This window comes from Chaetodon auriga, chromosome 10 (genome assembly GCF_051107435.1).
Source record: "Chaetodon auriga isolate fChaAug3 chromosome 10, fChaAug3.hap1, whole genome shotgun sequence".
NCBI classification, from domain to species: domain Eukaryota; kingdom Metazoa; phylum Chordata; class Actinopteri; order Chaetodontiformes; family Chaetodontidae; genus Chaetodon; species Chaetodon auriga.
In genome coordinates this window covers 17,855,989-17,868,875 of record NC_135083.1, presented here as the reverse complement: position 1 = coordinate 17,868,875, position 12,887 = coordinate 17,855,989, and the positions used below count along the sequence as shown (strand labels likewise).

The following is a 12,887-nucleotide window of genomic DNA, read 5'->3' as shown; positions in this document are numbered from 1 at the left end:
CTCACATACTTTTGGAGCACAACCGCAAATTTTCATGTATTTGTTTTCCTTTGTTGAAGCAGGTGAAAGCCACTTGATATTAAAAGGACAGTGTTTGAAAAGTACACATTTATACCACTCCAGCATGAGGGCATGTTTCAAACACTCACACAACTGAACTGTTTGAACTGAGCTGAGTCATCATTTTGCGCCTGCAACACTTGAAAATCCTATTTTTCAGGTACCCATAACATCTGATACGCATCAGTAAATTGTAGCTGTTTACATGCTGTATATTTTAGCAATATAAATAGTTCAAATTCATTTCCTGACACACCTCCTCTGTCGGCTCGAGAGACTGGAACAGCCAGAAGAGCTGCCTCTCAGAGCTCCAGCCAGCTCCTAATCATTCATCCTCCTGTCTGCTCTGCTCTCCCTGTCACATACAGACTCTCCTGCATCTGACCTTCCCCGCCCACCTGCTAACCCTAACTCCTTGCCTGTTTTTGGGTACCAGTCAACCAACCTATCTATCCTTGAGTTGTGCTTCAGGGTCCAAGTTACCTGCTGAGCCTTTGCTATGGACGCCCTGGCTGTCAGCGGAATACACCTCACCCCAATGAAAGACTTTGACCGAATTGTGGAAATCAGAGCAGAGAAACATGAACACCTGCGAGGACGCAACAACATGACCTCATGTCGCAGCCCTACGAGAGAGTTTAACACAAAGCTGATAAAGAATGACCTGAAGAAAAAGAGGCATCTGGAATTTCTGAGGAGGAGATCAGTGAGCCCAGAGCCGTGTGGTCCGAAGTCTGAAAACCGTTCTTTGAAGACAAAACCTTCCAGACAGACATTTTCAGTGCAACATCGCAGTTCAATCAGCAAGCCAGAGACATTTCACACAAATATCCGAAATACCCCCACAGCTAACGGACATCCACTGATGATTTTAACACCAAACAGCAGCGTAACTGGTGGCCCGAGCACCAGCAAATCGGTAAACACTATACTCTTTAATATTATTTCACCAGGTCCATGTTTCACCTGTTTCACGACCACAGGGAATAATACCTCCGTCTTCCTCTCTCTCATCATTTCCTCAGGCGTCATTATGGTCAGAACAGGTTACGCTGATGAGGCAAGAGAAAGGCCATGCAAGGACACCAGCATCTACCTCCACAGCAGCGATAAGGGAATCCCAGCAGCACAGGACCAAAAGCACAGAGAAAAGAGAGAATAGTGTTAATGGTATTATTCTTACCAGTCACATCACATTTTGATTAGCCTGTCATATCATCTTTGCTTGTTCATACTAATAATGCTGTTTTTTTTTTTCACTCTCTCTCTCCCAAAGCTCAAAAGATGAACATCAAAACATTCATTCAAACTGATAATATTCGGCAAAAAAAGATACTGCGAGAGACCAGCGTGCAGACTGAGTGAGTTTAAGTTAAATCTCCCTGAAAGCTGATCAAAATATCGGTTCTCACATGTTGTATGAGAGGCCGCTGTGATCAGTGTTATGTGTTTCTATAACGAGAAACCTTCTTGTGTGCAGGTCCGGCCTTGTCACTGTCAGGGAGTCAGTAAGTTTCAAGCTGTTTGCTTTGTTTACTGGAACTTTAAATCAAATTTGTATATTTTAAAAAACTAAACTAAACTGAGTTTCTTGTCTCCCAACTCTCCCCTGATAGGATGTTCAGCGGTTAGCTGACTACTTGCAGGTAAAACAACCGATTCCTCTCAAAGTCCATCCTGAGCTGACTTTAAAAAACAACCTTTTACAAATGAAAGGTTGAGTTTGGTAATACAGTGCAATACGATTTTAAAACATTATTTCATTGTGTGAATCAAGTAGTTATAAAATACTTACTGATATGCATGGTGGCTAGTGTTAGCTAATGTTAATTTACAGCTTGATATTACCGACATATGATATTTATGATAGCTGAGGTAGGGTAGAATTTACTTTAACCATGAGGTTAAAAGCTCAACAGAAGATGCTGTCTGACTTAGCTACACTCAGTGTTTGTATTGTGCTGTAACTATCTTCTTCTGCCTGTTTTCTGTCAGGAGGCCCTGTGGAGAGAGGAGGCAGTGAAGACGAAGCTGGCAGCCCTCCAGGAGAGCACATCGAACCTCATGAACTCCTCCAGCAAAATATGGACAGTAAGGCTGTTTATTTAAATCAAACACGCCCCCAGTGTTTCACAGTCACAGGTTTCAAATACCAAATGCATATTTATTGTTTTATAAGGTCATGCTGCTCATTGTCCTTTGGGTCCCTGGTTGATATTGCACAGAAAATGTCTTCGTCACAGTCGTGTACACAGCAGTGCATGACAGCTGCTACCTCAGGAAGGTCTCTGTAGTCTGTGGTTTGGTGCTTCCTGCTTCCGCTCTAGCCTGTACTGCATAGGACGAGCGCAAGCTGTCATTCGTATACAGGAAGGGAGTGGCAGTCAGTACATATTATAGGTGCTATACATCCTCTTTAGCTCTCTTTTTGCTTCTCTGGTTGTAATGAATGAAGTGGAAATATTGCTGTTTCCCTTTTTTGTTTTCATACTTTTTTATATGGGTTTGAACAGCTGAGGATCTCAAAGTTCATGTAGTTCAAATAATTTATGTTTTTCATCTGTTTCTCACTCAGGTATGTTATCATTAGGCAACTTGTATGTTATTTTTCACATTTGCACCTGCAGGCATTGTGATCTTTCTTGAGGCTCGCAGATGCTGCAATTCACCTCTGCGCACCAGTGAGCGCAGGCAGTGAAAGAACACACTGTCACAGATTTTGGTACATGAAGCATTAATTTTCCATCCGCAGGTTCACAGCGTGTCAGTCATTTCCTTTCTAACCCACGCAGGCTCGCTGCAGTGAAGACCTACTGAGAAACAAGATCAAGGCTCTGGAGGCGCAGCTGCAAGTCTGCCTGCAGGTAAGAAGAGCAGCGAGTAGTAAAGAAGCAACCAAACAGTTTTTTTTAGTCGTGTAATGGGAGTCTTTTTTAGATTTCTTTGCAACAACTGAAACATTTTGTATCTCCTAAAACAGCCGACCTGCTGTTCATTCACTCTGTCATGCAGTGATAGTGCAGAGTCTGCTGAGCGCGCTTCTCTGTGGTTTTGGTTTGTATCTCAACCTGTATTTGCAGTGTTAACTCAGCAGTGTTTTATCCTTTGTAGAAGTTTCCCAAGGATGGCATGAAGAAACTGGTGCTGCAGATGGAGAAGCAGAAGCTGGTGTATGAGGAGAGGGCCCTGGTTGCCCTGCAGAAGGCCACACAGGACAAAACAGAGGCCCTCACCAAGGCTGAGGCAATGCAGGTAAAATATCTAACCACAGCCGTTTTAATACCACGGAGACAGACACATCAATGTCGTAGAATTATTCGGGTTTGGTGGTGACTACTACTGACGATCAAAAAGCCGGGTGTCAATATTACTTTGTATGTTTTGCCATCAGGAAGCGCTAATTACAGCAAAAGCAGAAGCCTTGAGATGGCAGAGCCTTTATGAGGAGCTGAAGCTGAACTCTGGACAACTCAGGGAGAACCAGCTCCTCAGTAATGAACAGCTGCAACAGCTGCACAGTCAAGTGGAGGTGAGGTACAGTCTGTGAGCGTGCTGGATGGTCAGAAGCTTTTCATTTGCAAATGGTTGTAACATATGTGTCCTGTGCAGCTGTCCAGAGCGAGAGAGGCTGAGCTGAGGGATGAGGTGCTATCATTAAGACAAGAGAAGAAGGAGCTACAGTACAACATCGGCCTGCTGGAAGAGGACAACCAGATGCTGAGAGAGGAAATCCAGCACCTTAGAGGCAAGACAGTTTGACCTCTGAGTCGTGTTTTCAATGTGAAGCCACTGTCGGCTTTAATGTTGGAGGCAACTTGGATCATTTATTCAAAATGTTTCATGTTCCCTAGATGGTGGCGATGAGAGCCAGGACTTCATGTTGCAGGGACGTCTGGCATCACAGGAAGCAGAGCCGCAAGTGACGGTGAGGAGAGACTCTCAGGTGGAGGAGCAGCTCCGTCACACGCAGGAGAAACTCCGACTTAAAGAGAGAGAGGTAAAGTGGGCCTTTATCACCTGCTAATGAAGCACATTCACAAAATTCACATTTAATAATTACAGTTATGTGCTTCACTAAATAATGGATTCATGTTTCCACAATGCATCAGGCAAACATGGCACCCACCTCCTTTACAGGCTGTGAAGAGACTGATTCATAGGGAGAACTTATATTTACAGACATAGTTCTGTACTGCAGGCGTGTTTTAGAAAAATCTACTTTTTTTGGCCAGAAAAACCTAAAATTAATTCAGCTTCTATTACTGGCTTTGCTAATGTATTTCAAATGATTAGCAAATCTATTTAACATATATTCATCAAGATGCTTTTAATATTAACTGCCCTTCTTTCTGGAGAACATTTAACTGATAAAGGTACATTTTGTCATCACTGCCTTTACACACATCTTGAAAAATGCATGTTGAAAGATCACCTGCATTGTAAATGTATTTTGAGTGGGCTGAATATGATCAACCTACAGTGTGTACAATGTGTCCTTTCCATATGGTTTGTGTGTGTGTGTGTGTGTGTGTGTGTGTGTGTGTGTGTGTGTGTGTGTGTGTGTGTGTGTGCACAGTGCGAGGAGCTGCAGACAGAACTGTTTGTCATGGGGCAGGAGTGTCAGTCCAGCCAGGCCCGGCTGTCGCAGTGCAGGGACGAGCTCCGGCAACTCGGCCACCGCCACAGGAGACCGGTGAGCTGTGTGTGTGTGTGTGTGTGTGTGTGCGTGGGTGCGTGTCTGTGTGTGTGTGCATGTGTGTGTGCATGGGGAATTTGAAACCAAATGTCCTTGCTCTACTCAGATGCTCTCACTTGTCCTTACATCACCAGCATAACATTGTGAATAGTTTTACAGTGTGTTTCTGTAGCACTTTGTCTTTTACGCTTTTGCTGCAGTGAGCATCAAACCAGCTCCAACACAGCATCAGCAATAAGGACTTTGATTCCCTGCTCATATGTACATCACTGCATCAGATGTGTAACGAAAAACATTTGTTCCCTCTTTGTTTAGACACCGTGTGGCTCCTGGTGGAAAGTGTGGATGTTCTTCCTTCTTCTCCTCTTTGTGGCAGAGGTTGCCATGTTGTGGCTGTGGTATCCTCCTTTCAGGGAGCAAGTAGAAGACCTGTACTCAGACATAGAGACACGCATCGAAGATTATCTCATGGAAATGGCGTCTCCTCAACACTCAAGTTGTTTTAGACCAATCTGACAATGGAACTGCTCTGATATTGCTTCTGTTGTATTCGTTTTAAAAATGAGACCTTTCTAGGATGTGGTTTGTTCATATTTTTGTACTGCACACAATTTTTGACTTGGAACTCAAAGTGTGTGTGTGTGTGTGTGTCTGTGTGTGTGTGTCTGTGTGTGTCTGTGTGATGTGAAATAATGTTGTGCTAGTGTGTAGGATGTTTGCAGAGAGTTAAAATACAAGTGACCACCTCAAGTGTGAAAGAGGCAACAAAATGTTTAGAATGTCTGCAACAAGGAAAACGTGTTTAAAGCACTATCAGCCAATAAGTTGGCTGACGTTAATGACATTTTAAGAAATTGTGAGTTGATAATATCAACAAAATAGCTGGAGGTATCCTTTGTACTGTAAACAGCTTATTTAGACAAAAGCACCACATTGAATTACAAAAAAGCCTTCAAGACAAGGACAAACATCAGCTGTTGTGGTGTCGGCGAGTTGTTTCAGATTCACTGTTGCTGAAAATAAAAGAAATAGGGGACAATGAGCACTCAGTGAAAGAGCTATCAGAGTTTTATATCATAAGAAATAAAGAAATATTGTTATAACAAATGTGACTGTTTGTTGGGTTTTCTTGGAAGACATTTTTAATGTTGCTGAGTCAGCTGAAATTAAAGTGGTTACCACAAGATCTCCATAATGAAGACAGTGCTAAGAAGGACCAAGTCGAAATTGGTCAGACTTGACCGTTTCTCAGACGTATTGCATTGCATCCTATACAATGAAACACAAACTGGACAACGACATCACTGAGTAATTAGCGACCACCTTCATCATCCACTGACCAACATTTGTTCCTTTTCTGTAAGATCTCATCCTGCTAAACAACTAAAGGTTCCTGTGTACCGCTGCACTCATCCACACTTACCCTCTAAAATCTTTGACTCCTACACTGTTCAAAAATCTGAATGTTTCCATATCAATGTATTGGAAATAATAAAGACAAAAAGAGGTCAGGAGAAACAACTTCCTAAGCCACAGAACATTAGGAGACCAGGTTGATTCTCTCTGTGATGTGATGGCACCGTGTGGTAACTACCAGCTGCTAAAATGGCAGAAAGATGCACAAATGTTCATGAAACTGACACACATGACACATGGCACTGTCTATTGTCCGATTACGCTCAAACTTAGGGACAAAACACACTCAAAGCTGGGCTGAGTGGGATGCTATTGTTCATTGTATTCACCGGTTTTAACTGTTCCAGATCAAGCTCCATTCTCAACAGGCACTGACACAGCACATCCACCACACAGATCTGCAGCCCCTGTCTTTCACCCACATGTACCTGCATGTTCCCCAAATACACCGCAGGTCATTGAAGAGATGGATCTTTGCTGGTCTGGGATCAGTCTCCTGGTGAAGCTGAAGGTAAGAGGCTGCAAAGTGGGTGCAGATGGGTGAAGAGGTTTGTGTAAGGTATTTCACAATATGGCGAAGAGGATCTTGCCAAACTCTGCTTTACTTACAGAGCGATAAACCTCTGCAAGATGAGGACTGCACTTCTGCTGTTTGTCGTGGGGCTGTGTGTGCTGAACAGCACGTCTTCCCTGAAGATCTGCGCCTTCAACGTTCAGAGCTTTGGCGAATCAAAGGCAAACAACAAGAAGGTCATGGGGATGCTACTAAAGGTACTTTACTATATGTGTTCAACAAGTAGAGCGGTATCCACATGAAACAAGACAACTGAGAGATCTTTTTTTCCTTCTTCTTTTGCTCCCAAGATTCTTTCTCGGTGTGACTTGTGTCTTATTCAGGAAGTCCGAGACGCTAAAGGAGAGGCAGTGCAAGCTTTGGTGAAGGATCTTAACAGGTAGACGCTTTTGTGGGTTCAAGAACTACACATTTAAAGTATGTGGGCACATAAAACAGCATCCAATCAACACCTTCAACTTTAAACTTCTCTCATTTATGTTGATGTCTGCAGATTTGACAAATCCAACTCGTACTCCTATGTGGAAAGTGAAAGGCTGGGGAGGAAGACCTACAAGGAGCAGTACGTCTACATTTACAGGTGAGCCCTGTCAGACATGAGCCCGGTGCTGTTAACAGTTGATTTAATGTGATGTCCTTAATGTCGTCTTTTGCCTTTCTCATCTTCTCCAGGAACAACGTGCTGCAGGTCAAAGAGCATTATCAGTATCCTAAACAAGAAGGAGATGGGACCAATGCAACTGATGTTTTCTCCAGAGAGCCTTTCATCGTTCGCTTTCACTCCCCTACTACATGTACGCTGAATCAGAATCGTTGGGATTATACAGGAAAAGAAAGTGGCCTTTTGTATACACGAGTATCGCAGTTATGATCTGAAGCCAGTTTCAGGCTTAGATCCAACTAACAGTAAGAATTCAGGGAGATGTCTCAACTCATCCGTTGTACTTCTAGACTATAGTAGCGTTCAACTTCCATGAATTCTGGGTAAATTAAGACTTTCTTCAAGCTGAAAAAAAGGCCACCACATCAAACTGCTCAGCTCCCTTCACTCCAGCGGGAAGGGTTTGTCTCATGGAAGAATTCAACAATTACAAGAGCGTTTTACTGGTAAACTTCAGTGAAGAGCGGAACAATACAAAAAGCTTCCAGTAGCATTTGGTGCCACTGGTCAGCAGGTGTCACCAGTAGTTAGCATGAAAACATGGCTCTGAGCTCAGGGTCAGCCTTGTGGTAGAGTGGTTCACCTTTTAGTGTGTATTTTTGTGAGACTGTCTAGCTTTCATTGAATAATCTCAGAGAACATTTCAGACTGGTCTAACTCTACAGACGCATTGTTTTCTGATCTGTATGCTTGACTTATACTGCATTTGGCCTTAATGATACAGCACAATTTAAACATTTTGTTGCTGTGCTATGACAACCACAGAAAGACTGTGTGGAAGCTCCATTAAAGAATAAGCAAAAAATAATGATTATGTACACAGGGATATGAAAGATCAGGTTTGTCACTGTTCCATGTGAACACCACATGAATACGACCAAAACCAGGAAGACTGGAACGCTAGTCTGCATGTGAAAACGCGCACTGAAGATGTGTCATAACTGTCTTGTTTTTTGTTTTGTTTTTGATAGTGGTGAAGGATTTTGTCCTGATCGGCCACCACACCTGTCCCAGAAATGCCATGAAGGAGATCGACCAACTCTATACTGTCTTCAAAGGAATTCACAAAAAGTGGAAGAATGATGTAGGTTCAACCATTTGAACTCATTTTGGCCAGTTGCTTATCTCGTGTTGGTTTCGCATAGGATGTAATTTCTGAGTAGTTTCTACCTAATGAACTTCCCCTTGTGCTTGCCTTCGTTCACTCAGAATGTGATGATCTTGGGGGATCTCAACGCCGGCTGCAGCTACGTCACCATCAAGGGCTGGAGAGCTGTGCGCCTGAGGAGTGACCCCAAATTTCTCTGGCTGATTGGAGATGAGCAAGACACGACAGTCCGTGAGAAGACACACTGTGCCTATGACAGGTCGGAGAGTGCTGAAAACACACTTACGCTAAACAATTTCTTGCATGTGCACTCTCTATGATAACATGATTATTGTAAAGGCTTTCTTTTCTCTCTGCTGTAGACGCCCATCATGTCAGACAGGGTTATGCTTTACAAAATGTTTTTCACATTTTCAAACAGGATCATCGTGCATGGCCGTGAGATTATCTCCTGCATAGTGCCAGGTTCAGCTCAACCATTCAACTTTAAAGAGAAATTCCATCTCTCAGAGGAAGAGGTACACGTGTCAAAAACAAGCTTTTCTTAAGTTCACTAAAATGCTTAAACTGAATGCTAACCCTGTTCTTTTGATGCCACTTCAGGCTCTTGAGGTGAGTGATCATTTTCCAGTTGAAGTTGACCTGAAGCCCAACCACCACTACCTCCTCCGCAATGAGCTGTAAGACTCAGGACAACCACCAACAAACGAGGATGCCTTGATTTTAATTGAACTTTTACTTGATTTTAGCTTTTAAAATAAACCAAATTACCCAACAGAATATTCACTGACAGCAAGTGTTCTTTTATAAAGGCTCTCATTATCAAATAGGCACTGCATTCATCTCAGTCATATGAGGCACCAATAAACATGAGTTGTTTCAGCATGAAGGAACTGCGTGTTCAACTGCTGGAGTTTTTATTGTGCATCTGAAACTAAAACCACATCAAAGCTGACATCATTTCATGAGCTCATGAAGATATGCTCCTGCAGCAGCCGAAAACACAAGATATTACTTGACTGATTTCTACTTTTTAGAGAGACTTTTTTAATGATCGTCACTTTCATGGTAAGCTTACAGAATGTAGACATTTGCTGTCATATATTTAACCAAATATATTAGCTCTAATGTGTAATTTAAGCGCTGTCTGTTTGACAGGAAGCGACATGCAGCAACAACAGATGAAAGCTACGTCGTGCTCTCTTCCTTTCTGATCGAAGAGATCATCTGTGGTACTGTATTCATGTTTGTCTCGGTATAACTCCTACTTCATAAACTGTTTGCAAAGATGGAACAAACTTTTGCTGATCTGCTAGGTGATGCATTTTCAGGTAAGAAATGTATCTTGGTATTGTGACATTTATTGATTTATTGATTTATTTATTTATTTTAAACTATTTGTCAAAGTGTTTAATTTTCAAATGATGATGTTGTTACAGAAACATCTGTTCCATCATTCTCTGATGGAGATTTGGATTTTGAGAACTTAAATTTTGCTGAAAAACATGAGGACAAAGGGGGCATCTCTCATGAAAACTTAGCAACAAAGGAAGCTGAGGCTCTGCACCAGGAAGCAAGTGGCCAAACTGCAGTGGAAACTAAAGATTTATACATGGCTGAAAGTGTTGATGAAGAGCAGTCTGATGAGGAGGATTTTCAAGGTGTAGGGGTCATCATGAGCACAGATAAAATACCAGAGGAGGAGGATTACACAAGCTCAGATGGAGATTCTGAACAGGAAGGTTCTGTCTTTGGAGACGATGAAGAGGACGAGGAAGAGGATATGGGAAAAGGAGAGAAACCAGGGGAATTGTTGATGACGGTCCGCTGTGGCGACGAGCTTTGCGCTGGTAATAAAGAGGACAGGATCTTTGCTGAGGGACAACCTCTGGCCCCAGAGGGTGCCAAAAACCCTCAAGTTAGAAACGAAGAGCAAGGTGGCAGCGAGAGTGATGAGCATGTGTCCTATTTTGAGAGAGTCCCTGAATGTGGCAGTGAGATGATGATAAAAGGTGACCGGTGTGAAGAGGATGAGCAAGAGAGGAGAGACGAAAAGCAAGAGGACTTGTCTGGTTCTGAGCACAAGGACATGAAAATCGAACAAGAAGAAAATGTTCTTGCCGGGTGCTTTGAGCAGGACGTTGAAAATCCTTGCAGGGATGGCCCAGCGAGAGCCAGTCTGGAGTTTCCAGAAAAATCAGTGCAAAATCTACAGGATATTAGTGCTGAAGTTGATAGTGAGGAGTATGTAGAGGAACTGGAGGATTTCTCGGGGGAGGAGCACCAAGAGGCAGGTGAGAGCTTTGCAGATTATCCCTCAGACTTTTCATCATGTGAATACATAGAGGATGGTGGAAAAAAACAAGAGAGCAATCACCGGTCAACTGCAGAGCAGGACGCCTGCCTGGAAAGAGCTGGGACAGATATAACATGGATGGAAAGAGCTGAGGGGGCTAATGAGGAGGGAGAAGAGTATCTGTACAGCATAGATTTAGAGGTGGATGCTGAGAGGTTCAGGCGCCTGGATGTGGCGACAGGGGAAAAAGGCAGAGGGAAAATAGAGCTTGTCGAGCAGGTGTTGGGTCATGCAGCTGTGACAGGAAGCGATGATGGAGGTGAGATGGGAGAGAGTGATTCGTACAGCTCCAGTGACGATGAGGGTGAAGTAAAGAGGAGTGATGAGGAACTCTTAGAGAATATGTGTCTACAAGATCCTGAAAACAACAAGCAGCTGGAGGAGCTTCACGGTGGGAGGAACGCAGTGTTTTCCAGGTGGAGCACGTCTGACAGCTGCAACAGAGCGGATCCAGCAGATTTCAACATAGACTGGAATCTAGACGTGTTAACAACTGACACCCTTCTGTCTGAAGACCTGTTAACCGCAGAGGACACAGACAAAGAGGAAACACTGCCTTCAGATGTGAGAGAAGACGTCAACAGCTACTTGGTGGTACAGAGAGGGGGCACAAACACCACAAGCACTTCTCACCAAGGATCCCTGGATGACAGCTTCTTCTTCAACACCGAACTTGAAGCTTCTGGGAACTCTCAGCTGGGACAGCTGGAAGACGACGAATATGAAGACGAGAGGAACTGGGAACAGGAGCAGGAGAGGATCAAGGCTTTCTATGAGTTTTATGATGACAGCGATGGGGAGTATGAAAGAGAGGGTGAGTGAAGATGAGGAGGGTTATATGGATTATATGGAATAAAATTGATGTTCAAAGGGTTGTATTCAGTCCACAGTTTATTTAATATTTATTTATATTTTTTTACAGGCAGGCAGATAAAAGTTCAGTTTTGTGCAGATCCACTGTCTCAAGTCATTCACTATGAAACTGACAGGTGAGCAGAATGCACATTCAACTTTTCTTTCTTGAACAATAAGTAAAACTTGAGCCATGACAGATCCGAACAAAAAACAACTGTGTGTTTGCTCTTTTCTCAGCAGTGACAGAGAGTCACTCAGCAGCTCCACAGACGGAGAGGATGACCTGAGCCCCGTAGAAACATCTGAGGTCTCCGTGTGGACACGTACTGTATGAGCACACATGGAAACATACACGTGACCACAGACAATTGATTAGCTGCTAGATTAACTGCTTTGCCTTTTGCCCAGGAATTGAGGGAGCCTGACGACGCCACGCAAATGAAACCTGCTTGCGATCCCCCAAACACTCAGCCACCAGAGAACGTGCCAGATTTCAGCAACACACAAATCTGTACCAGAAAGGACAAAGTGTGTACTCACTGGCCTTTACTCAACATTCACTTTATCCATTTGTCCCTTAATTGTTTGGTTAATTTTACCTCTTTGTCATGTCTTTTTGTTCCTCCAGTGTCTCAACATGCTGAAGCTCACAATGAAAATGGGTGTGGTGATAGTGATGGGACTGCTGATGTTCTGGTTGGCCACAGACCAAGCAGACTGGCTCAGCCAGGTGTTGTTCTTTTAGGGCAATATTTTGTCTTTATAAGGTGTTCACAGGCTTCCAGATGATGAAAGAAAACTGACAATATTGTCTTGTAAAAATGCAATGTAAAGTGCCAGACATTCAAAGTTGTGTTCTGTTATCTGTGTTATGAAATTTTGTGCTTAATAAAGATTTATCTTTGTTTACAATGAGTCTTATGTATTTGTATGAACTGTAGATAAATCATGTCAGAGTCACTCTTTTGTAAGTAATGTAGAGATAGTTTTAAGATTAAATGTAATCATATGTGGTGGACAGTCATCACAGAGGAAAATGCAGTACTTTTTATTCCAAAGTATCTGATAATTACTTTGGAGTTACTTTGGAGATAATTAATTAATAATTAAACGACACAATATATTGTTACAAATCAAACTATGCAACTTTATGCAAAGATA

The 12,887-nt window shown here is 42.8% G+C and overlaps 3 protein-coding genes across 4 annotated transcripts; all 3 read left to right on the top strand.

The window, feature by feature from the left end:
- The first annotated feature begins 459 nt into the window (after nucleotides 1-459).
- Nucleotides 460-5,867, top strand: traf3ip3 (TRAF3 interacting protein 3). The gene is made up of 13 exons (XM_076741747.1): nucleotides 460-979; nucleotides 1,086-1,230; nucleotides 1,337-1,421; nucleotides 1,541-1,568; nucleotides 1,677-1,706; nucleotides 2,056-2,151; nucleotides 2,853-2,924; nucleotides 3,172-3,312; nucleotides 3,452-3,589; nucleotides 3,670-3,805; nucleotides 3,912-4,057; nucleotides 4,637-4,753; nucleotides 5,072-5,867. Exons 1-13 carry the CDS (start codon nucleotides 560-562, stop codon nucleotides 5,270-5,272), a joined length of 1,755 nt encoding a protein of 584 aa, XP_076597862.1. The 5' UTR covers nucleotides 460-559; the 3' UTR covers nucleotides 5,273-5,867.
- Nucleotides 5,868-6,802: 935 nt separating this feature from the next.
- On the top strand, nucleotides 6,803-9,238 carry dnase1l1l (deoxyribonuclease I-like 1-like). The gene is made up of 8 exons (XM_076741697.1): nucleotides 6,803-6,943; nucleotides 7,037-7,125; nucleotides 7,240-7,326; nucleotides 7,419-7,540; nucleotides 8,379-8,491; nucleotides 8,617-8,774; nucleotides 8,937-9,033; nucleotides 9,119-9,238. The coding sequence occupies exons 1-8, from the start codon at nucleotides 6,803-6,805 to the stop codon at nucleotides 9,197-9,199; spliced, it is 888 nt and encodes a 295-aa protein (XP_076597812.1). The 3' UTR covers nucleotides 9,200-9,238.
- A 260-nt stretch (nucleotides 9,239-9,498) lies between these two features.
- LOC143327235 (uncharacterized) lies at nucleotides 9,499-12,560 on the top strand. 2 transcript variants are annotated; one of them, XM_076741480.1, is made up of 7 exons: nucleotides 9,499-9,583; nucleotides 9,674-9,846; nucleotides 9,955-11,685; nucleotides 11,794-11,860; nucleotides 11,967-12,054; nucleotides 12,135-12,254; nucleotides 12,355-12,560. In XM_076741480.1, the coding sequence occupies exons 2-7, from the start codon at nucleotides 9,804-9,806 to the stop codon at nucleotides 12,469-12,471; spliced, it is 2,166 nt and encodes a 721-aa protein (XP_076597595.1). In that variant the 5' UTR covers nucleotides 9,499-9,583; nucleotides 9,674-9,803; the 3' UTR covers nucleotides 12,472-12,560. The 2 variants fall into 2 exon arrangements, with proteins under 2 accessions (XP_076597595.1, XP_076597594.1); XM_076741479.1 differs by having other exon boundaries at nucleotides 11,964-12,054.
- The last annotated feature ends 327 nt before the right edge of the window (nucleotides 12,561-12,887 follow it).

Excerpts from the sequence above, each read along its gene's own strand:
- traf3ip3 (XM_076741747.1), top strand. The coding sequence starts at position 560 with ATGGACGCCCTGGCTGTCAGCGGAATACACCTCACCCCAATGAAAGAC. Across the intron at positions 1,231-1,336 it reads AAGAGAGAATAGTGTTAATG|CTCAAAAGATGAACATCAAA; the intron begins GTATTATTCTTA and ends TCTCTCCCAAAG. Across the intron at positions 4,058-4,636 it reads TCCGACTTAAAGAGAGAGAG|TGCGAGGAGCTGCAGACAGA; the intron begins GTAAAGTGGGCC and ends GTGTGTGCACAG.
- dnase1l1l (XM_076741697.1), top strand. The coding sequence starts at position 6,803 with ATGAGGACTGCACTTCTGCTGTTTGTCGTGGGGCTGTGTGTGCTGAAC. Across the intron at positions 7,327-7,418 it reads CAGTACGTCTACATTTACAG|GAACAACGTGCTGCAGGTCA; the intron begins GTGAGCCCTGTC and ends CATCTTCTCCAG. Across the intron at positions 9,034-9,118 it reads TCCATCTCTCAGAGGAAGAG|GCTCTTGAGGTGAGTGATCA; the intron begins GTACACGTGTCA and ends ATGCCACTTCAG.
- LOC143327235 (XM_076741479.1), top strand. The coding sequence starts at position 9,804 with ATGGAACAAACTTTTGCTGATCTGCTAGGTGATGCATTTTCAG. Across the intron at positions 11,861-11,963 it reads ATTCACTATGAAACTGACAG|CAGTGACAGAGAGTCACTCA; the intron begins GTGAGCAGAATG and ends CTCTTTTCTCAG. Across the intron at positions 12,255-12,354 it reads TCTGTACCAGAAAGGACAAA|TGTCTCAACATGCTGAAGCT; the intron begins GTGTGTACTCAC and ends TTGTTCCTCCAG.